Genomic DNA, 25,350 nt, shown 5'->3' on the forward strand with positions numbered 1-25,350 from the left:
ATATATAATTCATATAAATATTATATAATCACACACATAAATATACAATTACATATTATTAAATATATAAATGCAACATATTAAATATATAAATTACACTAACAATTCAATTTACATATTTGATATGTTGCATTTACATATTTAATATATGCTTTATTTAAATATATGAGTGTAATTTATGTTTAATAAAATGTGGTAAAATAAAATAATCTAAATATATTAATGTACTTTATTATTACATACATATATTTATATATAATCTTTTTATACAAATTTTTATTTTTAATGATACTTACATAGTTGATTAGAGTGGGAAGGGTAGACGTTTAGGCGAAAATGGGTGAGACCACTGTTTCCAAATTTTTTCTTTTTCCTATGTCTTGGGTGGGGGGAGATGGGGAGGAAGGCGTATTCAGCCTCCCAGCTGCCTCAGTACCTGGGAATGGGGAATGGCCACCTGATGTCATCCCAGCGTTTCTGATGTGGAGCATGCTCCAAGGGTTCTGTTTGGATAATTCTGATATGCTATAGATCTCGCCACTCCAAGGATGAGGAAATCCTTTCAATTTCCATTGGCTGATATAGTCTACCTTAGGGTCTCCATTCACCCAGATATTTGCTGTCAACACTTGGCTGAGGTAGTTAGTCAATTTGTTCTGGCCTCCTTTCTCTGTACTGGTACTAGATGTCCTCTTCAGGTCTCAGTGGACTGCCATATCCTCCATGTATGTCTGAGTATCCATCCATTGCTCTGTCTAAGCCACTTAGGAGGTCCAGTTATAATACACTCACTCCACGGTCAGGCCACAGATCCTGCAGTTCTCCCCATGGTTAGAGTTCTGAGTTAAGCAGTTCAGTTGGGGGGGGTGGTATTCTCAAAGAAACCTCACCTGAAGTGATCCCAGACCTGACTCTTGCTTGTGCATTTGGTTCAGTCTGTTACCCACGCAATATATATCATATATTCATTATGTATTAATATAATATGTGCATTAAACTAATATGCAATATATGACATAGGATATATCATATATTAATATCACATGCTATATTATATATTAATATGACATATTATACAATATGTTATATGTTTTATATTTACATATAGCACATTATATAATAAATGTTATATAATTAATACAGCATATCAATATATTTGTATATAACACATATATAATTTCTTATTGTATATTATATAATATGCATTATAATGTAAATATTATATGATCCTTTATTATACATAATACAATTCTTTATTATAATATATAATATACGTAATATATATAATCTTTTCCTAGATAAGTAGCTTGCAAGTGTTTTTTCCCATTCTCCTCATTCTGTGGAGCATTTCCATTGCTGTGTGTGTGGAATGTCTGAGTTCACAGTTGTCCCATGTAGCCAGCTTTGTTTTCTGTGGCCTGAGCCTCGCTGGAATCTTACCTAGTAAGTCAACACCTACATCAATGTTTGAAGTGTTTCTCCATTGTTTTCTTCTACTATGTCATAGTTTCAGGTCTAACATTGGGTCTTTGATCCATTTGAGTTGATTATCTGTATATGGTTAGAGGTAGGAATCCTATTCAGGCTGTAGGTGGGGTAGCTGGACTTTGTAGCTCCTAGAAGTGACTCAGTACTGTGATTGCCTGACCCTGTCCTCAGCATGATCTCCCATACAGAATAGTATATGGTAGTGTGCTACTTTTGCATAAGAAAAGGTGAGAAAGGGAGAAAGAATAGATATTTATCTGCTAACATGTCTGCAGAACACATAAGAAACAAGAAGAGGTTTCTTATCACATGCTTTTTTTGTTCCTTTAGAATTGTGGAATCACCTGAAAATGTTACGTGTGTGTGAAGTCTAGCATTCTGGAAGGATTAAAGAATCTAAAATTGTACCATCATGGGACATCTGTCTTAACCTGCAGAATACACTCAGGAGACTGGGGCGCTCAGAGCTGAAAAATGAGCAAGAAGTGGAGAAGGTGGGAGGAAGGGGAGGAAGGGGAAGAGGAGGCAGGCAACCAGAGTTGGTGCTTGCTTCACCAAGCATTACTCTCTAGGATCCTGTGGGTCTAATGGGACAGCCAAGAGAGTTGTGCTCACCTGGTTATTCTCAAACAGTTCCAAGATGAAGGTGATGGCACTGCTGTTGATGCCGATGAACAGATTTGCACAGGACAGAGCCACGTAAGCTGTGCTGGGGATATCAAACAGGAAGGATGCCGGGTACATCATGGGGATGACTGCCCACCTGTGAGAAAGCAGGCAGCTAGTGGGACGTCTGGCATGAGTCCCGCTGTGGTGTGTGAGTGATGTGTTTGAACGGGCCAGAGTTTCAAACACAGTAGTCACCCATCACCTGGCCTCTGTGCCTCATCTTGGCTGTCCTGATCACCATATGGGGTTGTGTGGGGAGCAAGTGAGACAGGTGCCGTTTATGTATTTGGTGGTTAAAAAACTGCATGCAGCGGCTGGCATGGTGGTGTAGCAAACTAAGCCTCTGCTCCATGGAACTGGCATTCCATGTTGGCATTGGTTTGTGTCCCACCTGTTCCACTTCTAATCCAGCTTCCTGTTTATGGCCTTGGGTCCCTACATCCTTGTGGGAGACTAAGAAGAAGCTCCTGCCTTCACATCAGTTTAGCTGATCTCAGCCATTAGGAAAGTGAACCAGAGGATAGAAGACCTTCTCTGTCTCCCCTTTGCTGTAAAATCTGCCTCTTAAATAAAAATAACTTTTTAAAAAAGCCTTACACAGCATTCGGGAGGGCTCTCTGTCCTGGAGTGCTACCCATTATAGGTGGGTCAGCACAGAAGAGGTGAAGGTCCCAACAAACTCATCCTCATGATTTGCTGGACAGTTTACAGTAAGCACACTGGTTCCTGAATTCTCTATTTTTTAAAAAAATTATTTGTATTTTTACTAGAAAGTCAGATTTACAGGAGAAACTGGATGGGAACTGGAGCAGTTGGGATACGAATTGGTGTCTATATGGGATTCCAGTTATGCAAGGCAGGGACTTTAGCCACTAAGCTACTACCCTGGACCTGAATTCTCCGTTTCTAAGGGACGTTTATGGAAATGGCTACTCCAGTTACACACTAATGGACCACAAAGGAAGGGCCAGGCATCATAATTCCCATTTCACAGATGATGGAACTAATGTCCAGGTGGGTGAATTATTTTGCCCACAGTTATATATGCAGTCCATGGTAGGCCTGGGATGCACAACTGCATGCTCTGCTCTAAAATTCTGTTGGACTGGATGCCCAGGCCACCTCCCAGCCCTGAGGCAGGGGCAGCCTTTCAGTTACAGTCATCTTTTATGTACAAAATACACCTGACAGATACAGATGAAGACCCTGAGGTGAACAGATAGGCTGCAGGTGGAACAGATCAGAGCTGGGGGAGAATCTGGGAGTGCCTAGTTCCCAGGGACACAGTTTAAGAGGAAGATGAGCCAGACCATATGCAGCTTCATTCATTGTCCCTAAATGAACCAGGCCTTGAAAACACTTCCATTAGTAGAGTTCAAAGCTGTGCCCGGGGCTGGATGCTATCACTCCTGGACAGCCCATACTCTCCTTTGCTTCCCTTGTGGTGGCTTCAACTTGAATGGTCCAGGAGCTCACCCGTACAGCATGAGTAGTGCAATGAGGGCAGGAAGGTTGTCTGGAGAAGTGTAAGCTTTCTTCTGAAACCCAATGAAGATGCACACCACCAGGCCAGCACTCACGGCATAATTCATCTGGAAAAGATGAGGGGAGCCAATGCCTTAACCTTGAACTAGGACCCCTTTGTTTGAAATGGGGGTTGGGACCAGGTTCCTCCAGTGTTGAGTCCTTTGTCCAGATGGCTCTTGATTAACAAACCAGTGTTAAGCTGTTGCTATTGCTCCGATCCCCCACCCCTACTACCTTCTTGCTCAGTGAGCCTTCTGTGTGTGTGTCTTCTAAAAAAAAGAAATTGTAAAATCCCACCAGGTCTTTCACTCTGCTTCTATTGGGTCATGAAGACCCACTGACTCTTCTTTGTAAGCATATGTGCAGGATTGAGAAAAACTTAAAATGTAGTCTCTGCCCTCAGGATGCTCAAAGAGAGATGATGGTACTCTTGCTAAAAAAATTCAGTCCCTAAACCTTTAGGTTGGGCATGGAAAAGCAGGCAGCCATGGAAGGGTTGGGTTTTGAGTAGGATGAAAACCTGGGAGGGGTTTTTAAAGGGGCAGAGAGTAACTTAGCAGTAGGCGTTATGACCAAAGTGACCATCCTATCATCAGTAACTGCACGGCTTGGAATCATCAGCCACCTAAAGAGGAATCCAACATCCACCTATGGTCCTGCTGCCAAGGACACAGACCCTCAAGATAATCGTGAGGAAACCCCGGGCAAAGCCAGACTGAAGGACACTCTGTAAAACAGCTGACCTGTATGCCTTAGCAGAGTCAAGACCGTGAGAGTCAAGGAGAGGGCTAGGAACTGTTCCAGGAGATGACCGAAATGTGGCAACTAAAGGCAGTATGCGATGCTGGGCCAGATCCTTTCACAGAGCAGAGACATTATTAGGGCTGCTGATGGAACTTGAATGGTAACATCAGCACTGGCTTCCCGATGCTGACATTGTATTGTGGCTGAATGGGACACATCACTGCTTGTTGAAGGTAGATATTGAGGGTGTTGATGTGTGTGAGAAAGGGAAAAGAGAGAAGGGGTATCTTGTTGGGAAGGTTCTCAACTGGCTCAGAAAAAGTTTTGAACTAGTAACTTGCATTGCATTTCTGTGCATTGATAATTGTGCATTGAAAAACAGACGATAATAAGCCAAGCAAGAATTGAAAACTTTTGGAGATGTACTAAGTGAATGATATGAATCATAACTGTCACTCATTAAGTAATGACCCCTGGCACAGGTTGTATTTTGTGGGGTGAAGTTCTAATATTACAGATCCAAGGGTTCAGCTTCCAGAACAGCATAGAAATCCAGAGCATTAGAAGTGGGTGGCTGACTTAGTAGTTAAGATGCTCATGTCCCATGTTGGAGTGCCATTGGATAGGGTGTCTGATTTGAGAAATATAAATACAGGGCACTCCACTACATTTGAATTTCAGATAAACAATCATTTTAGCATAAAATATTTGAAGTGGGATATACTTAAACTGCAAATCATTTGTTGCTTATCTGAAATTCAGATTTAGTGGAGGACCTTATATTTATCTGGTGAACCAACTAACAGAAGGCATGCTAACCATTTTGGGGATGGTAGGTTTAAGAAGAGATTGAGGGCAAGTTTCTTTGAGGTGACCTTCTCAACCTACATTAGTGCCAGGAAGGCCATCCTGGCACCAGCAGTGCAACCACCCCCCATCGGGCCCTGCACAAGTGCCACCTGGGTGTCTACAGGTGAGGAAGAGCTGTCACTCACAATGTCCCAGAGGAAGTTGGTAAGCCAGTAGGTAGTGGGGCTCACGCCGTTGATAAACTGGAGGTGCTTGGCTTTGCTTACTCTCTCCTGGATCAAATAAAGGACGAAGCTGGCAGGAACGAAGGACATGGCAAAAATCACGCAGATGGCAACCAAGGCATCCACTGAAGTGGTCAGTCTGCAGCGGGGCAGGAAACACAGGGCAGAGAGGTGAAGACAGGGCAGGTGCAGGAAGAACCATGAGGCCAGGCTCTGGGAAGTCCTGACCCAAGCCCAGGTGGTGGCCTTTGGATTTCTGCCACTTAATCTGAATTGACTGCTAACCAGCCTGGGTCAAGCTCAAGTGAATTGTCCTTTTCAATGGGAATGTTTATGCTATCCTTCTGGGGCAATGCTCTTATGAGCTCTATCAATTTGTCTTTCAAGGCTCTAGAATGTTCTCTGTCAATAGCCACATAGACCTTTAACTTGATTGCTTTTGTAACAAGAAATGACCTTACTCAGCTATGCTTTCACAAAGCACATGATGATGCAGGTGGGTGTTCATAGTATAACCCAAAGGGACATAAGAACAGGCAGGCCCATGGCCACCTGGGCTGTATTCTCCCTTCCCTGGGCCAGCCAGAAGGAGCCTGGCAGAGTAGGTAAGTGGACAGAAACCCCACAAAGACACCATCTGGGTTGGTTCCCACACAGGGACCTGTGTCACACAGGACCACAGATACTGTGTTCTTAAAACTCAATTATGTGGGCCTGGTACAATGGCCTCGTGGCTAAATGCTTGACTTGCACACACTAGGATCCCTGGTGCATTTTTGTGTTCCGGCTGCTCCACCTTCCATCCAGCTCCGTGCTTGTGGCCTGGGAAAGCAGTAGAAAATGGCCCAAAGCCTTGGGAACTTGTACCCACATGGGAAACTCGGAAGAAGCTCCTGGGTCCTGGCTTTGGATTGGCTCAGCTCTGGCCATTGTGGCTATATGGGGAGTGAATCAGTGGTTGGAAGATCTTTCTGTCTCTGCTTCTGTCTGTAAATCTGCCTTTCCAAAAACAAGACAAACAACAACACCTTGATTATGTAAGCTTTAGTTAATGAACACATCCCAAGCGACCTCAAAGAGTTTCTGGAAGAGGAGTATATTGAAGGACCCAGGCACAGATTTCAAGGCTTCTGGCATTTAAATAAGTGCATGTTTTATTTTTACCTTTTCCATAAGTCTGTGTGAAGTACTCTCACCACTAGTTTGTTTTTACCACTAGGGTTTTTTTTTAAAAAAAGATTTATTTATTTTTATTGGAAAGGCAGATTTATAGCGAGAAGGAGAGACAAAGATCTTTCACCTCTGGCTCACTCCCCAAGTAGCTGCAATAGTCAAAGCTGAGCTGATCTAAAGCCAGGGGCCATGAGCTTCTTCTTGGTCTTCCACATGGGTGCACAATCTCAAGTCTTTGGGCTGTCTTCAACTGCTTTCCCAGGCTACAAGCAGGGAGCTGGATGGGAAGTGGAATAGCCGGGATACAAACCAGTGCCCATTTGGTATCCCAGCACGTGTGAGGCAAGGACTTTAGCCATTGACCGACTTGCCAGGCCCACCACTAGTTTATAATCCCAGGAAGAAGCCCAGTTCACAAACAAAAGGCTTTGCGGAAGATGCCCAAACTTGGACTAAGTGTGAACACCGCAGGGCCCTGGAGGGTGTTCAGGGCAAGGCACCAAGGGCCATAGCCCAGGCTTTAGGGTTGACCCTTGGATACACTTGGTAGCATCCCAACTATACCAATGCAGCTAAGTCAGGACTCCACAGCCTTCCAGAAGAAATCTGCACTAACATAGGTAACCCCATTGCCCCTCCACGTTGACTTTGAACAGAGCAAGTGTATTGCAAGGTGCAGAGGCTTGGCACCTTTCTGCTGGAGGTGGTGCCATAATAGCTCATGCTAGCAGAGGGCAAGGACCTGTTGCCATCCCTAAAGCATGTCCCCTTGACCAGAATCCAAGACAATCACCACTTGGAAATGGGAGACTGGTGTAACTCAGGTCCTGGCAGCTCTTTTGAAATCCTGCCAAAGGAGGCTATTTGTATAGCTCGTTTAACAAGTGCCCAAAGTAGACAGACCCAAAGATAAGCTTACTTTTCAAATAAAGGTGGGGGAGAAAGAACGGCTAAAGGATTTGGGTATGCGAAACACTTCCAAGACTTGTGGTCAAGTGTGCCTGATCAAGTACCACAGCCACCCAGCTGGGCACCATATGGCGGCAACCAGCTCTGGAGGGGTGGGAAAACCATGCGGCTTACACTGTGATCTCTGAGAGCTGCTCCTTGGTCAGGTTCAGCGGCTGGCTGACAGCTGTGATGCCATACTCCTCAGGGTTCCTGTCCTGGTGCAGGCTGGCTCGTAGGATGGCATTGTGGGCCACGTTCAGAAAGCTGACCAGGGCGTGCCAGCCTTTGTTGTTAAACCACACCTAGCAGGTGGGATGGGGCTTTGTAAGGCCATGCTGACACAGCTGAGATGTAGCCTGAACAACAGCAATGGGTGTTTAAAGGGAAAATTAAGGTGCAGGACAAAGCATGTGGGCAGGAACAGGCATTGGGCAGCTGGAAGACATGCTGCCTTGCTGGATTTTAGCAAGAGGAAGGATGGAATTGAATGAAGCTGGGCAAATGAAAATAAAATTATGAGCTCATGTGAGCTTTTAGCTCTAGGAATGCTGATGATGCGGGTCACCCACCTTAATGTTGTCTTCTGTTTCCAGATGTTTAAGAAAATCAGCCATGTCTTTAGCAGCCTCTCTGGTGACAGGGCCCTAGGAGACCATCAGAAACAAGCAGTGGGGCTTTCGTTTGTTGTTTTCAAATTCCTGCAGCATTCATGATTGCTTCTTTTTCATGAGAAGTAAACAAATTCCCAATGATGCCTGGCTCTTCAGTCCATACGTACCCCGCTCACATTCATTAAATGGCCAAGGTCGCTTAAGAAAGCAACAAGTGTTGTCCCGGTGACAGGGACTGCCGGGAGCTTTCCTCCGATGGAGATCCCTCCATACCTGGCAAGGCAACAAGAAATCCTCAGCTGGGAGCCAGGAACGCCACACCTGTCAGCAAGCCTCCATTTTAGTAGAGGAGCTAACCTTCTGAGTGAGCAAGTTGCCCTGTTCTACTTCCCAAAACCAACTCAGAGCCTTCCCCTCTATCCTGGTGGAGGCACAGCTTCCCTCCTCAATAAGGTCTCAGCCCCTCTCTCAGTCCTTCCCTCTCCAGGGTGTCCCTGGAAGCGCATGTTGAATCATTTGCAGGATCAGACCCTGAGGTGCCTTGGGGGCACCTGTGCCCTGAAGGCTGCCAGCTTCCCTGGGGAAGTCCTTCCCCTTTTTACCCTGAGCCTGTGGCCAACTCCAGTGCCTGCCTCCCGGCTGACCTGCTTTTGGTGCCCACCAACGATACTGCTTCACTGCTACCTCTGCCTTGTGCAGGTGCCACTTTGGCAGCATCAGACACAACAACTTGGCTTATGCAGAGCCATGTCCTGCCCTTCCCATCCTGCTTGGGACCTCTCTGACCTCACCATTGCTGCTGAGTCTTCTGCTTGGCTTTTTTTTTTTTTTTAATATTTATTTATTTGATTGGAAAGGCCGATTTTACAGAGAGAAGGGGAGATAAAGATCTTCTGTCCACTGGTTTACTCCTCAAGTGGCCACAATGGCAGGAGCTGAGCCAATCCAAAGCCAGGAGCCAGGAGCTTCTTCTGGGTCTCCTATGCAGGTGCAAGCCATCCTCTACTCTTTCCCAGGCCACAGGCAGGGAGCTGGATGGAAAGTGGAGCATCCAGGACACGAACTGGTGCTCACATAGTACTCCCGTGCACAGAAAGTGAGGCTTTAGCTACTAGGCTAATGTGCTGAGCCCTTGCTCTGGCTTCTTCAGTGACACATCTTCTGTTCCGCTCTGGAAGTCCAGAGCCACAGGCTGAACATGCCCACTGGCAGCAGGTTATTCACTCTCTGGCTTAAAATGTTTCAAGGGCAGGACAAAAGCCCCACTCCACCATGGAGTGTGATGATTTTGTTAGTTAAGCACCACAAATTTTTCTTTCTCAGGACCTCAAACTGCCCCCTGGCTCCCACTTTGTGTTTCAGGAGAATCCTATGGGGAGTGATTCTGCATTTCACTTTTATTGCCCGGAATCTTCCCAGGAAAACAAGTCAACATCAATCATGTATCCATTCTGCAGGCCCAGTGCTTAAGGTAGCTCTCTCATGGGACACCCCTGGAAGATTCTCCAAACTGCTGGGACCACCTGAGCCTCTGGGGTGCTTCAGGAACATTGTGAGTTGGGGCCAGGCCAGATCCCCTACACCATTAGATATGTGTAGAAAATGTGTACAGAATGTCCGGGGTGAGTTGCATGCCCCTCTCATTGGCACATTCTAAACCATTGGATGCTACAGAGGTTAGCTTTCACTTGGTAACAATGCTTTCAAAGTCCTCATTACAGATCACCTTCTTGCACTTGGGTTCTCTGAGGACACAGCTGAGCAAGTGTCCCCACCCACTTAGCCTTCTGCATGCCGGAGGCCAAACAGAACAGCTCTCTTACCTACATGGCTCTGAGCTGTGGCTTTATTGAATGTGGGATTACTTTTAGTAGCTCAACTGGAGATTTTAAATTTCTTGTAGAAATACTTCCTTACCTCTGTTCGTTGACCCAGAATTTGCTCTTCAAGCTGAAAGCCAAAATAAAACCGGGCAGTGAGTAACAGGTATTCAGCCACAGTGGTGACTTTGTTTCAATGTGGAGGGAGCATTTCCGCAGTTTTCCATATTCGAGCTACATGTGGAAGCCCCTAAGCTCCAAGCCTCAGCCTGAGTCCCCATGCAGAGAGAGAACTAGGATTTTGCCATTGGTTCTTCCAGTCACATCCTGCAGCAGTGTGCCCTGTTGTCAGGTCACACATTCGGCCATCATGTCAATCAGATTCACAAAAATATCAAGGACCATGCCGAGGTGGAGTGAAGGCTGCAGCCCTGCCCTCTCTCACTTTGCACCAATGAAATTTTGCCAGTTAACTGCACGCCTGGCAGGGAAGTTAGAACTTAAGGCTTTGACTTTCAGGCCTACAAGTACAAGAGGGGAAACAAGCAGACATGAACCCCAGACCCTCTGAACTGTCATCGTCGTCAACCTTCAGGCAACAGCTCCAAACGTTCCATGTTGCACATTGATACCTAGATCCAGGTTTGAGGGGTGGAGGACACCCATGTGCTCTGCTTTTGTTTGGGGTCTTAATGGTTCTTCCCAGTGCTAAATGCTGATCTGCTGCAGTGGTCTTGGCAGCTCATGTGCCACCTGCAGTGTGTTCTGCTAAATAGAGTCTGCTCATCCCTGGCTTGGAGCTCTGGGAAGGGAAGTATCTGGAAGCACCACTAAAATGAACAAAACAAAAGACATTTGTTTTGAAAGTCATGGAGCAGTTGGGGCTGAATCTCTGCCCAGAGCATCCTCTGATCAGGCTGCTTGCTCTGACTGATGTTGCGGCCTCTCCATCTGATGGGGCTTGATGAGACGGCAGCAACACCAAGAGGACCAGACATGCATTGGAGGGTCTGCAGACCCTGCACAGCAATGCAGATGGGGCTCTGCAGCCAGGGAGGGACCACTGCAGGCACTGGGTCCGGCCTGCTGCCTCCTGCCCTGCCTCTGTCTAATTCTTGCATTTGTCTTCACTTCCTGCTTCCCCTCCTTACCTCTCTCTTTCCTACCTATTTTTCCTCCCCTTTCTCCCTCCAAATTTTGTTTCTCCTTCTTAACTGGTTAAAACATGAGACTGATTTATTGGTTAAATTCTATGCTTTTCTGATATTTTCATTTTTAAAAAAAATTTATTTACTTGCTTGAGAGGCAGAGTTTCTGAGAACAGAGAGAGAGAGAGAGAGAGAGAAGTTCCATCTGATGGCTCACTCTCCAAATGGCCACAAAGGCTAGGCCTGGGCCAGGCTGAAGTCAGGAGCCAGGTCTCCCTGTGGCTGACAGGACTGGGCAATCAGCAGGGAGCTGTCTGGGAAGTGGAGCAGCCGGCACACAAACTGGCATCCATACGCGATGCCAATATCTTAGGAGGTGGCTTAGCCCACTATGTCACAATGCTGCCCTCCCCTGACCCGCCTCGATATCACTTTTAATAGTTTGTGGGTTAAGTTTCACAATTACTTTCCTGAAATGTTAAAAAAAAAAAAGAAAAGAAAAGAAAAGAAAAAAAACCTACAAAATTAATTCTATCATGCATTTTACTTGTGTATGCCTCAATTGCTTTTTCCATTGGTTGAAACCCTGAATTAGAAAAAGCCCCACTGCCCTGATTGTGGGTCAGGGATGTGGGTAAATTCTCTTCATACTCAGTACTTTGTACAGGAGGCTGGGGTGAGAAGCAGAAGGGATCCTTGCTTACCTGCTTCTTATGAGCGCAGGATACGTCTTCACCAAGTAGTCGGAGATGTTCCTGTTGCTAAGGTCCTGGAGGACTTCTCCACTGCGCTGTGTTCTCTGGGGCAAGGAGACACTGTGTGAGCGACTTCACAATGTGAGGCCTTACACAACAGTGCAAGCAACTGCTGATTCTGCTCCAACAACTATCTCTGGTCCTCAGCTACTGAGGAAAAACCAGACTGGCCACTTTCATCGCCCTGGTGACACAGGAGGCACCTTCACACCCTCCTTTTCTCCAACACATCGACAAGCTGGGATGGCTTATCCCTCACATGAACTCCCATTCCCAGCATCTCTCCAGCTCTTATGCCTCCACTGCAGCCCAAACCACCACTTCCAGACTGGACTCCCTAATTCCATCCTGGGTCTCCCCACATTCCTTTCTCCACTCTACAGCTAGGTGGAGTTTTCCTCTTTTTAAAAAAGAGTTATTTGTTTTTATTGGAAAGGCAGATTTATAGAGAGAAGGAGAGACAGAAAGAGCTTCTGTCTGTTGGTTCACTCTCCAAAGTGGCAACAATAGCCAGAGCTGAGCTGATCTGAAGCCAGGAGTCAGGTTTTTCCATGTCTCCCACGCATGTGCAGGGTCCCAAGGCTTTGGACCACCCTCTACTGCTTTCCCAGGCCACAGGTGGGGAGTAGGACATGAATTGGCACCCATATGGGATCCCAGTGCATGCAAGATGATGATTTTAGCCACCAGGCTATTGTGGCGGGCTCCCAAGGTGGAGTTTTAAATATGAAAATGAAAACACCACAGGTATCTTGTTCACTACACTCCAATAAAGCCCTGAGTCAAATTTAAGCTCATGGTCAAGAGTGAGGTGACCCCACAAGATCCAGCCCTGATTCCCTCTCTGGACTCAGCTGCTGTCACTCTCCCCCCACCCTTTATATTCTCCCTGTCTCTCATGATTGGCTTTGAACTTGGGCATTCACTCTGCTCCCTGTAGAATTTCATCTTCTAACCCTTCACCTAGATTTTATTCCTCAGAGAGGCATCTTCTGTTTTCAATCATCACAGCATTCTTCCTGCCTGGGATTTGCCTTCTGGTGAACTGATGGCTTATTTTTATCTTACTCCCTGTAAAACAGAATTTGTAACATGTACAAGGGGCCAGCACTGTGGCATAGCAGGTAAAGCCATCACCTGTGATGCCAGCATCCTATATAAGCACCAGTTCAAATTCCAGCTGCTCCATTTCCAAACTAGCTCCCTGCTAATGGCCTGGAAAAACAGCAGAAGATGGGCCAAGTGTTTGGGCCCTGCACCCATATGAGAGACTCAGAAGAAGCTGCTGGCTCCTGGCTTTAGCCTGGTTCAGTCCCAGTCATGTGGCCATCTGGAGAGTGAACAAGAGGATGGACGATCTCTGGATGATCTATTTCTGTCTCTTCCTCTCTCTGTGTAACTCCTTCAAATAAATTAATCTAAAAAAACCTTTTTTTTCTATGCAAGCAGGGACTTCCCCCGAGTTGTTGGCTGCTGTGTCTCTGGCACCCAGCACAGTGCCTGCCACCCAGATGACGCATGCTAGGTCTGTGACAGGAGTAAAGGACTTAGAACAGTGCCTTCTGATTCACTTTCTAAAGATCTGGAAAATCAAGAGCATACAAGTTTGGCCACCAGGTGGGAGTATTACTATTAGTTTTGGAAAGATCGTGTGCAGTTTCTCGTATTAGCCAATTTTGTAGGTCAGTCATGAACTTGGACACACGCATTCACTGTCCCAGGTGTCACCCACAGGTGGCTGAGGGGACTTTCTGGAGGCATTAAACCACTGTCATCCCATGGCACACTCCTCATTTCTGCAGATGCTCTTCCTCCCTTTTCCCATTTGACCTTGCCTTCTCAACTCCCTTCTTTTCCTGTGTCTCCCTCTCGCACACTAGTGGGAGAACTAGCACCTGCTGCATGTTGCAGGGTACCAGGTGGTGGGTACAATACTCTACATACAGAACATGAGCACTGATAGTTTCCATACCCGGGTGAGAGAGACATTTGGCCTGACTGTCCATGCAGTGATGCTGAGGTTCAGGAAGGGTAGCTGACTTGCACTGGTCATGGACTGGGTATGTGGCTGACCTAGGGCCTAGCCCTGTAGCTGTCTTCCTCCACAGCCCTTGCTCTTGTAACTCTACCATCGCCTTCTCTCCCCACAGACAGCACCTTAGGAGGACTACTAAAACCCAAGCTTGAACAACTTATGAGAAATTGATTTTTTCATAAATTCTAGCAAATATGATTCTGCACATATTCTACAGGTCAGGGCAGAGTACTTCCTCCTCAGGACCCCCCCCCCCCATCATTCTGAGGGCATGAGAGCAATAGGGATGCTAGAGAATGCCACCTCCACCCACTCACTTTCCAGACCAGGACAAGGACTGAGTACCCCTGGGCCAGGACCATGCCTCTGGACTTCTGGTGGGCTAAACAGAAGGGAGGGCTAAAATGAGGATGGTGTGTGTGTGTGTGTGTGTGTGTGTGTGTGTGTGTGTGTGTATAAGGGAGAAAGATGCATTTCCTGTGCAATTGTGTGGCATTCAATTTTGCTGCAAACAGATACATGAAAGGATGCAGGAATTGGTAAAAGTAAGTGAATAATTAAGAGGAACTGGTCTACCTTTCTCTAGGGCTGTAGTAGCCCATTCAATTTTTCCCAAGGTACCAAGGACAAACCCTGCTGAAGTAAGTTTCTACATGAGACAGTCTGCATAGAAGTTGGGATGCATTTAGGAAATGAATCACTGGATAGTTAAGCTTGGCCTTCTCTCTGTCTCCCAGCCAAGGTGTCATTGTGCAGTGTCACAGGCTTGGATGTCTTAACGCTAGGGGAATTTGAGGGGATTTGCAGCTATGCGGACCCTCAGCACTTGACTGCCAACTGAACAGAAAGCCAAGCTCCCTTCTGGAGTACAGAGAGCTCAGATGAGTTCTGGGAGTCCACCTGGGACCTCCCTCCTTGCTCTTGAAGCTTAGTGGCTGAGATGTGACCCAAAGAAAGAGAGGACCGTGTAGCTTGAGGAAGAGACAAGCAAATGCTTTATAATAATAACAACAATAAAAGACTGTATGCTCATGAACAGAGAAACATCTAGGAGCACCCACTGTGATAACTGCTGGGCCAATTCAGTTGCCCTCCTTCTTGGTGCTTCCTGGTTGCCATGCCAATAACCCTTTTGGTTGGGTACAGGGCCATCCAGAACAAAGAGCAGCCCTCTCAGTTGGCCTTGATGCTAAGCTCTGCCCATGAACATGTGCATTGAAGCCCAAGTGCTTGGAAGTGGCTTGTAGACATCTTTCCAGCACATATTAGCACACTTTGCCCTCTCTTCCTTTTCTTCCATTCTGCTGCCTAGCAAGTAGATTCTGCTATCTTAGCTGAGGCAGCTGAGACCTGTTTAGCAAGGAGGAGCAGCAAGGAGCAAAGCACTGGCTGGTTGAGCCCCTGTTAGCTTGGAGTTAGCATTCATGGAGTTGAGTCTTGGTCTCTCTTTGCTGTTGTTGTTTCCTTGAAGCCTCATGCTCTGAATTAGGCAGGATTATCCCTTCGGGCCAGATGAGGAAACGAAGGCTGAGAGAGGCCACACAGCCAAGCCACACTTCCTGGCTCCAATGCCTGTGCCCCACTGCCTCTCTGGGAGCTGTTTATACACTGTCAAATCATGAGAGGGCTGTCTAATGCCATGCTCTGGGCAGATCAGCTGTGAGGCCCTTATCAGCCAGACAAGGTGAGACTTCTCTGGCCTCTTCCACTGTCTCCAAAGTCCCCAGGAGCCAGGAGCAGCTCCCTGCGATCCATTCTAGAGCCCAGGGCTCCCAGGAGAGGGGGCTCCTTGGAGCCATGATGCTCACTCAGATACCTACAAGGCCAGTTCCTGGCCATGTGTGGCAACGCATATATACACCTGTGAATCTGTGTTAGATACCCAGCACTCGGCTTGAGAATGTTGAGATGTGAGTGTGTGTGTATGTGTGTAAATATGCTTTAAGGTACAACCCAGCATTGGCTATAATGTAGAAAAATCGAAAGTCTGAAGGTCTAGCAAAGGGAAGTAAGTCCAAATAATGAAATAGTGTGCAGGTGTGCTAGGAATGATGTAGATTGTATCTATCAGTGTGAGTGCACAACCATGATGTGGGCTGAGGGAAAAGAACAGGTGTCAGGGCACATTTGGGTGGATAGCAACCCACTACTACTGATGGTTACGTGCAACTGGAACCTCCTGACACAATTTTTCTATTGTGAGCATGCATGACTTGTGCACTATCCAAATCTCCATAAACTTTTCTCACGGGGGTGGGTAGGAAGTGTTTGGGGAAAAGGATTTTGGTCAGTGACTTCCTCCAGGTGGAGAAGCCCTGTGCCACCCATGAGCCCATGAGCCCATCGTGACCTGCCCCCTGCTTCCTTGGGGCTGGAGGTACCTGTGGGGGCGGCAGACCCCCAGCACCCTCTGGGCACTCGGGCAGCATGGTGAGCTTCTCCCTGGTGCTGCACCTGCACGAAGGTGAGGGATTGTCTGGAGTCCAAGTGTGCTTCTGGAGGATATGGGTGATGTTCGGGGACACAGCAGGAGTCTTCCAGGGGGTTGAGTTGCCACAGGAATAGTCCCTCAGGGAAGGAAAGAGAATGTTCCATGGTCAGTTCCAAAGAAGGGAACAGTCCCTAAGAGGAGCGCCTATACCTGGCCTTCCTGGGCCCTCCCTCTGCAGGCTTTCTCATCTTCCTCTGCGAGGTCCAGTGATGCCATCTGACTGCCAATCAGAAATCAGCATGCCCCCCGCCTCCCCTCAGAGGCCCTGGTTCAGTGTGTGTATGGGGTACACATACGTGAGCACAACACAGTATTTCTATATTGAGAAATGCAGAGCTTTCTAGGAGTGCAGGGGCGACCTTGGCAGGGTGAGCCGTCCTTGCCCATAACTATGGAGGTTAGGGTCAGGAAGGCAGTATTGAGGTGGGAGGCGCCATCCTGCCCTTCCAGCATCAGGTCTCCTAGGGGAACCATGGGTAGTAGGATAGGGGCGTGCAGCCACTTACAGGGTCCCCTCTTCCTTCAGACAGCGGGTGCCAAAGCCTGGCTTGTTCAGGAGGATGTCCATCAGGGTGGTGAGGGGCTGGCTGCCTGGCTCGTCCATGCTAGACAGAGGGAGAGAGGTCTAGTTGGAGGGAGAGCAGCCAGTGAGTGATGGCTACCCTGTGCCGAGCAGGTACAGGAGGCATGGCGGGTGGCCCTGGTCCAGCTACAGGTCTGCTGGGCATGGGAGCAGGCTGCAGGGTGTACCTGTGAGGCCCTACAGTGCACCCTCTGTCCTTGCTCCCTTTCCCAAGCTTCCTGGTGGTCCACAATGGCTCCCCTAGCTCAGTAGTGGCAGCTGCTTTAGCTCTCCCTAGAGGCGCAGCACTAAGGGGGACCGTGAGCTCTGGGGATGAGTTTGTGCACCTGAAGAAGGTGTACTGCTGCCCGTACATCCAGGGGTGAAGGGTCAAGGCGGGGTATTCACCAAAAGGAGGCACAATGATGGACAGCATCAGGGCCAGACACACGAATGTGGCTGGGAGAACAATCTGTCAGGAAAGAAGATCAAAACGGGGACTGTAGCATGTGAGATCGCTTGCGCATGCATACAGAGGCAAGCCCCACCAGATGCACACATGCATAAACATGTATGCACACTCACACATTAGCCCCATACAAATGCACTCATGTGCAGCCCAGTCCCATAACATACAAGTACATACTCACGTGTGCACACAGTCCCATGATATACATGTATGCAAGAACACTGTGCATGCACACACTGACACATGCACACTCAATGCACACACACAATGCAGATAGAAATGCATATTCATACATACCAACTATTACACATGCAAACTCACATATACAATCACACACATGAAAACATGCATAAGAAAAGAACACTTGCCTATACTCTCCCAGTTACATATGCATGCCTGCACATACTCACATATCCATGCCCTCATGCAAACACACATGCACACGCAGGTTCATTCTTTTACACACTTATCCTGCTGCCTCATCATCAGGCCTTGGAAGAGGGTCAGACTTCTAGAGGAAACACTACCAACAGCTGTACCCAGGCAAAATGTGTAAAAAAAAACAGGATGTTCTGACAGAAGCAGGAATAGCTGCATACAGGTTGAAGGGCACTTCAAAGAGCAAATCATGCTGCTCTCCATTATTGAAAGAGTTTCTTTTTCTAATTAAAAAACAACAAGAAACAAGGGGAACCATGACTTGGATGGGTAGAGTCACTGTAAAAATGAATGAAAACATGGCTTCACCTTCACTGCAAATATAAAAACGACATGAGCTTCCCACAGCTGTTCTATTTTCTTGGTATAGTGTGGTCCAGGACTTGTGAAGAAAGGTTATGTTTCTGAGTCAAAATACAGGTGGGGGGCAAGAGGGTATCCAGACCACAGTAACTCTGCTGAAGAAGCTGCTCCTGGCATGTTGGGCCCGTTGGCTTCCACACAGGCCCTGGAGGCAGCCCCAACCCTGCAGTTACCTGAGCCAGAAAGTCCTTGTGGCTGCGGACAGCATGGTGGAAGCGCTTGATCAACAGCGCCTGCACCTGCTGCACGATGAGTCGCGTGCCCCTGTTGAGAGGGACACCGACGCCCTCAGGATCTGGGGAGGGTGGGTCCTCGGAGGGGGCTGTGGCCTGGGCAGCCTCTCCCTCTGCTGCCGCCTTCTCGCTGGAACCCAAACCGGGATGCCGTAGGCTGCCGGGCACCCTTTTATGCTGAGGGTCACCTGGTGGGGGAGATGGAATGAATGCTGTGGAAAATATTCTCCCCCATCCCCATTCCACACCTGCTGCATCTTCTGCATCCGCCCATGGCAGTGACCACGCTCAGCAGGAAGTCAGTGCTCTCAGCAGGTGTCACCCTGGGCAGCTGAACAGGGGCAGGGGAGGAAATTTCAGCCTTTGAAAATTGATTTAAAAAAATAATAAGAAGAAATGTATGAAAGGTCTTCAAAAAAGTTCATGAAAATGAAATTAAAGGATTAATTCAAAGTGTAATATGCATTTTTTGCTGTTTTTAAAGATTTATTTATTTATTTATTCTATTGGAAAGTCAGATAACAGAGAGGAAGAGAGACAGAGAGGAAGATTTTCTGTCCTCTGATTCACTCCCCAAGTGACCCAACGGACAGAGCTGAGCCAATCCAAAGCCAGCAGCCCAGAAGCTCTTCAGGGTCTCCCATACGGGTGTAGGGTCCAAAAGCTTTGGGCTGTCCTCAACTGCTTTCGCAGGCCACAAGCAGGGAGCTGGACGGGAAGTGGGGCCACTGGGACATGAACCGTCACCCACATGGGATCCCGGCACATGCAAGGCGAGGATTTTAGCCACTAGGCTACCATGCCAGGCCCACATAATATTTCTTTTTCCCATGAACTTTATAAAAGACCCTTCTTATTCACTCATTGGTTTTCTTGGAAAAAGTAAACTCCAACATCAGCGGGGGTGGGGGACGGTGGGGGGAACTCTTTGCTAGCTCTTAGAGAAAACTTAGAAGCCGTGGCAAGACACAGGGCCTGGGAGTCAGGAGACCTGGATTTGGAACAGATTCTTACGAGTGCGTAACTTTGAGCCGCTTGCCCTGCCTTTCTGAAGCTGTGTTTTCTTGTATGTGAAGTGAAAATGAGGATGTTTCCCAAGACTGGAGGACCCAGGGAGGCAACACATGGGAATGACCTGCATAACGCCCTGCCCACCGGCGGGGTGGAGCCACAGTTCACTGCCACAGTTCACACAGCAAGGCTGCCTTGCAGAACCTCTGACGCGGATGCAGACTGAGAGCCTGGAAGACTGCGGGTGTATGTGTGGGGGGTGATCCTGGAAACTTTAAAAAATTACTTATTTAAAGGGGGCTGAGGCAGTGGACGGCATGATGGCTCAATTGGTTAATCCTCCATGTTGCAGTGCCACAGTCCCATAGACCACTGGTTGTGTCCCAACTGCTGCATTTCCCCATCCAGCTCCCTTCCTGAGGCTTGGGAAAGCGGTGGGGACTCTGCACCTGCATGTGAGACCTGAAGGAAGCTCCTGGCTTCTGGCTTTGAATTGGCTCAGCTTCGGCCATTGTGGCCACTTGGGGAGTGAACCAGCAGATGGAAGATCTTTCTCTCTGTCAAAATCTGCCTTTCGAATAAAAATGAATAAATATTTTAAAAACTTGCTTATTTGATTGGAAAAACAGAGAGACAAACAACCATCTTCTGGATCATACCCCAAATACCCACAACAGCCAGCCTTGGGCCACTCTTAAAGCTGTGAGCTGGCTCTCCAGGGCAGGGGCAGGAATCCAGCTACCTATTACCTATAGCTAATCATTACCTATTGTCTCCCAGGGTGTACGTTAGCCATTACTGGGATATTAGAATGGAGAGTGGGACCGGAGCGTGGAGCCTGGGCTCATCCCAGGCACTCTGATATGGCATATGGGCATCCCATCATCTCCTAGAGCATCACAAGGGATTCCTATATGCTGGTTCATTCCCCACATTTCAGCAATGGCTGGGGTTACACCAGGCTGAAGCCAGCACACAGGAATGCAACCCATATATTCCACATGGGCGGCAGGGACCCAACTACTTGACCCACCACTGCTGCCTACCAAGGTCTGTACTGATAGGAAGCTGGAGCCATGAGTCGGAGTGGGGAATTGAACTTGGACACTTTGCTATGGGAGGGGGGCATCCCAATTGGTGGCTTAACCACTAGGACAAATGCTTGCTCCACTTTGCATCTGCTTTCTTAACCTTCCTCAAGTGCTCCAGGACCAGGACAGCTGTAAGTGTAGTTGAGTTAGCTCAGCCAATGTGTTAACAATCACAAGTAGCTATGACATGCCAGAGGGCCTGGGTAGAGACAGCTCCAACCCCAGCCCTAGCCACAAACCCCAGCCCCGCGCTCTGCGGGATGAAAAAGCTGTGCAGGTTCCATGGCCACCTGGTGTTACAGCCACAGTCCTCCAGATACTTTTCCTGAACTGGGCTCAAAGTTGATATCTGCTGTGGCTGGCCCTCCTTCTGCAGTTCCCCGTAGGCCTTTCCTCCATCACATGGTGACTCTGGGCCTGTTGAGTAGCAATGGGTTGTCCTTTACTTTCTGCTGCTCCCCAGGAGTCACTGGCAGAAATGACATTGACTTTTCTCGTAAAGTGTGATTCCAGGTCAAGATATGACCCATTGACTGGCTGCAGGTTCCTCCAAACATTGGGGACATTATCAGAAAAGGTCATCTTCTAGAACTGAGCCAATCCCATATACATTCAGCCAGGTATAGAATGAGAATTAGGAGGAGCGTGGGATTGAGGGTCCTGGACTGCAGGGCTAGGGCCAAAGAGAAAGACCCAGAATCCTGTGTGGTGTTAGGCAAGTTCTCCAACCTCTGGGAGCTCATTCTCCCCAAGTGGGGTAGATCCCCTGCATTGTTCGTCTCGTGTGGTTACAGTGAAGATCAAACAAGACAACAGATGTCAAGGGCTACATAAAGGGCAGTACAACTTTGAGGAAAGAGACGATTTGTAAATATGGAGGATCGTTCAGACCTGCCATTCAAGAACTCATTTAATTCTCTCAGTAGCTCTGAAAAGCACAAAGAGACTAACTACTTACAGTCACTCAGTTAGCAAATTTTGGGGCTTGGGTTTGAGGTCTAGTCTGTGTCACTTGGTCTTGGCCTCTGCCCATGACCGTCCCATTGGAGCATCCTGTTCCCTGCCCACACTGACCTAACAGCATTCCAAGGTCAGCTTGCTCTCTCAAGCCAACCTCATTGTTAACGAGTACTCTATGTGTAGAAAAAATCCTCTTGACTCCAGCCTAGCTTTGGTGATTGATTAGCCTGCTTTCATTTTGGTCTTGGCTAATGTACATCTTTGGCTTTGAAGGAGCTATGAGTATTCATTTCCCATGTTTGCAAAGCTTGAAATTCAACCCGGACCCTGTGTGAGCTGCTCATCCATTCTCCAGAGGAGGGTTGCTCCTGGCCCCACCCACTCTGCTCCAGGATGGTCACCTCTTTGGGATCAGCGGGTGACCTACCTCAGGGAATGGGTAGAGACATGGGTGCAGAGACTGACACAGTCACCCTCAAGGAACTACAGGAATTTTGGTCTCCACCATCACCAGGGTCACAGGCCACTTGATGAGGGTTCATCAAGATTTGCTCTTGATTTCAAAGGGGCCAGGAGACTCTAGCTGAACGTCTGGGTCATATTTATTGTCACCATTATCTTTAAGGGCATTGCCAGTTGTCACTGCTGCAGACAGGAATGAATGAGTGGTCAGGTGGGGAGGACAGGAGGACAAGAGGAGGACGACATGGCAGGAACAAAAGACCAGGCATGTAGGATGAGCAGTCGCCAGGACAGGCTGGCAACATGACCACTGCAGGAACCCTAATTCTTTCAGGATATTTCTATCTGGATGTAACCCAGTTTGCCACTCCTGTGTCAATAAGACACACGTCTTTGCAGATCAGCCGCTCTGGCAGAACTTTTCCCTGCTCTGAGGTTTGAGCTTGGGGGTGAAGTAAGGGTCCCCTTCCCTTATCCCCTATAAGTACCATACCAGTAAACAGGCCCGAATCAGCATCCTCTGTGACCTTCAGAAAAATCTGTCAAAAAATAAAAAACAGAGAATTTGAGCTGGGCATTCCTATTCGCAGAAAAATCTAACCCAGTTTCATCTCAATGGGGACTGTTTCCTAATGAGAAAATAAAAATGCCTGATGACTCTCTAAGAACATAGGCTTCTACAAAGACAAAAAGTATGCATGCAGGGACCACAGCCACGTCAAGCCTGCATACACAGGGATACAGGCAGGAGGCAGTGAGCCTCCGAACGGAGCAGTTTCTGCACGTGGGTGGTGAGTCATGGCATCGTGCCGACTGCCTCTCCAGCACCTGAGAGAAGCCAGCCCACTGCCTTACCTCTTCCAGGGGAGTGTCAGAAATTCCAAAGCTGCTGAGCCCCAGGTCAGCCAGCGTCTCCTCCAGTTCTCGGAAGAGGCTGGCATATGCTCTCTGCTTGAAATTCTTATTTGGAAGCAGGAAGATCAGCTCTTGACCGATGCATTCCACCAGCTTGGCCTCTGGAACGTGGTGGCAAACCACGTCCACCAGCTCATCCACATCCCCTAGGGCAAGAAAGAAGATCAACACCAACTGTCTTCCACAAGCTGGAAGATGGGGCCATGGCTCTGGTGGGCCAGCCTCCGCCACCTCTCCATTTATGATTCAGCAGTGACTCTTTTGCACAGGATTGACCTGTGCAGTTTTGGCTTAGCTGGCCCTGCACTGGCTCCTGAAGGAGGAAGGAGAAGGAGCCCCACTGCCACCACCTGTCCCACCATGCTCTGCTGTCTTGGGGAGGCCATGTGACATGCCAGATTCCTTTTTTATTCAGTCACAGGTTCTGCCCCCTCAGTCTATGTTACACTGGCCAGGAAATAGCCAAGTTTCCTCATCTGTGCCAAGGGAAAAGTAATAAGTCCCACTTGATTGTTGTTCAGAGACTGAATGAGTTACTATACATTCAGCACTTCACAATGCTGGCTTCCCAGGAATTGTGTCTTAGTCATAGTAGTGAATCAGAGTAGTAAGAATTTTTTTTTTTTTGATAGAGGCTTCATAACCAGCACTGCTCTTGATTAGTCTCCTGCAAAGCTGTTTTCATTTCCCTGGTCTCGTTCCAGCTTTTGGGAACTGGCCTAGGAACCCGTGCCTGTCATGGGTGGCCAAGCTGAGTGACACACACCTGTGCCTGGTCTAACACCTCAGGATGGCACCTGTGTCCTTAAACCAAACAGCTCCCAGGAACTGCAGAAGGGAGTGGAGATGCCATGGAGCATGGCCGGAGGAGGGCAGGCAGTGTGGCATGTGGCTGGTGGGCCAATGTCAGGCACTAGGCTTTTACCTAATGTGCTCATACAGCCGGAATGGAATTGGACACAGCATAGAGTATTTGCAAAACATTGATTCCTGCACTCGAGGAGACATTTCCCTTGTACGTTATTATGAGCAACATGTTAGAGGAAAAGAGTGCTGGAAACTCAAGACAAAGTTCAAGGGGTGCAGGCACGATGGCTCAGTGGCTAAACCTTTGCCTTACAGTGCTGGGATTCCTTATGGGCGCCGGTTCATGTCCTGGCTGCTCAATTTCTCATCCAGCTTCCTGCTTGTGGCCTGGGAAAGCAATAGAGGATGGCCCAAGTTCTTGAGACCCTTCACCCACGTGGGAGACCCAGAAGAAGCTCCTGGCTTTGGATCTGTTCAACTGACTCAGCTCAGCTCAGCTCCAGCCATTGCAGCCATTTGGGGAGTGAATCAGTGGGTTAAAGATGTTTCTCTCTGTCTTTCCTTCTACCCGTAAATCTGATCTGCCTTTCCAATAAAAATAAATAAATAAATCTTAAAAAAAAACACAAGTCTTTCAAAAGCAGTTGTCTTGGACAGAATCAGAATGACCCACTGGACTATTTTTGGGTTTTGGTTTTGAAAAATGATCCGTGAGAAGGGATTCCATGGCTGTCCCTCACAGCGCCTCTGCTCAGCCAGGCTGGGACCTGTGTCTTGTGTCAAACCTGTATATCAGAGTTGATTGTCTGGTTCTGAGATGACTTCATTTGGAGGGTGGAAAGTTCTCGCCATGAGGAAGCGGGATCTGCCCTAACAGCCCTCCAGGGGTCATGTTCATTGTTCTCCGAGGAAGGAAACAAACCCACAGCTGCTGGCTTCCCAGGAATTGTGTCTTAGACATGGGTCGGCCTTTCCAGAAGGAGCCCTGGAGGTCAGGAGGGCTTCCAGTGGCTGAGCAAGCAAGTGTGTATGCGTGTATGCGTGTGTGTGTGTGGTCGGTGGCGCATATCAACCACAAGCCTTCCCCAGAGTGGACTTGGGACCACAATGAATTCCCTCGCTTGCTTGGGCTATAACCACTGAACCACACTGCCTCCCAGCCTCAGCGTACTTATCCTACACAACAAAACTCTCCTTAAAGAAATGAAGTAACATCTAAAAGACACCACAACAGGCTTTACCCAGCTTGATTTCGATGGACCATAGTGGTGAAACACAGTAGTAAAAATTTTAAAAAAAAGAAAAAAACAGAGGTTTCTTAATCATGATTTCTGTGGGAGAAAAGCAGAAGAGCAAAAGAGGCAAAGGACACTGAAATATTCTGAAAAGATGCTTTTTTCTCTTGTTCACCACATCTTCTGTGAGAGAGGGGGACAAATGCAACTGCTGCCCTTGGATTTTAAACACAGTCCAGCACCCTCATTTCACCCAATTTCAACTAGCAAATTCTTCAGATTTAGGAATGATCTATGCTGGGTGGAAACTTGTTTCTTTGATAAGAAGAAGATGATGGTACTTCTGAAAAGTTCTTGG

General features: G+C 47.8%; 1 protein-coding gene across 1 annotated transcript in view; it reads right to left on the reverse strand.

Moving 5' to 3' along the window:
• The window catches only part of ABCA4 (ATP binding cassette subfamily A member 4), a 119,896-nt gene that overhangs the window by 12,821 nt on the left and 81,725 nt on the right, over positions 1–25,350 (reverse strand). Inside the window, exons 25-38 of the mRNA XM_040999012.1 lie at positions 22,891–23,096; positions 22,529–22,574; positions 18,452–18,699; positions 17,356–17,480; positions 16,953–17,051; positions 16,337–16,523; positions 11,870–11,964; positions 10,115–10,147; positions 8,365–8,470; positions 8,156–8,230; positions 7,719–7,888; positions 5,424–5,601; positions 3,634–3,749; positions 2,104–2,251 (exon numbers count right to left, since the gene is read on the reverse strand). Coding sequence (XP_040854946.1) covers positions 2,104–2,251; positions 3,634–3,749; positions 5,424–5,601; positions 7,719–7,888; positions 8,156–8,230; positions 8,365–8,470; positions 10,115–10,147; positions 11,870–11,964; positions 16,337–16,523; positions 16,953–17,051; positions 17,356–17,480; positions 18,452–18,699; positions 22,529–22,574; positions 22,891–23,096 — 1,832 coding nt within the window. The remainder of the gene's footprint in view (positions 1–2,103; positions 2,252–3,633; positions 3,750–5,423; positions 5,602–7,718; positions 7,889–8,155; positions 8,231–8,364; positions 8,471–10,114; positions 10,148–11,869; positions 11,965–16,336; positions 16,524–16,952; positions 17,052–17,355; positions 17,481–18,451; positions 18,700–22,528; positions 22,575–22,890; positions 23,097–25,350) is intronic.

This window comes from Ochotona curzoniae, unplaced genomic scaffold (genome assembly GCF_017591425.1).
Source record: "Ochotona curzoniae isolate NIBS_2020 unplaced genomic scaffold, NIBS_Ocur_1.0 scaffold_1037, whole genome shotgun sequence".
In the NCBI taxonomy this organism is placed as follows: Eukaryota; Metazoa; Chordata; class Mammalia; order Lagomorpha; family Ochotonidae; genus Ochotona; species Ochotona curzoniae.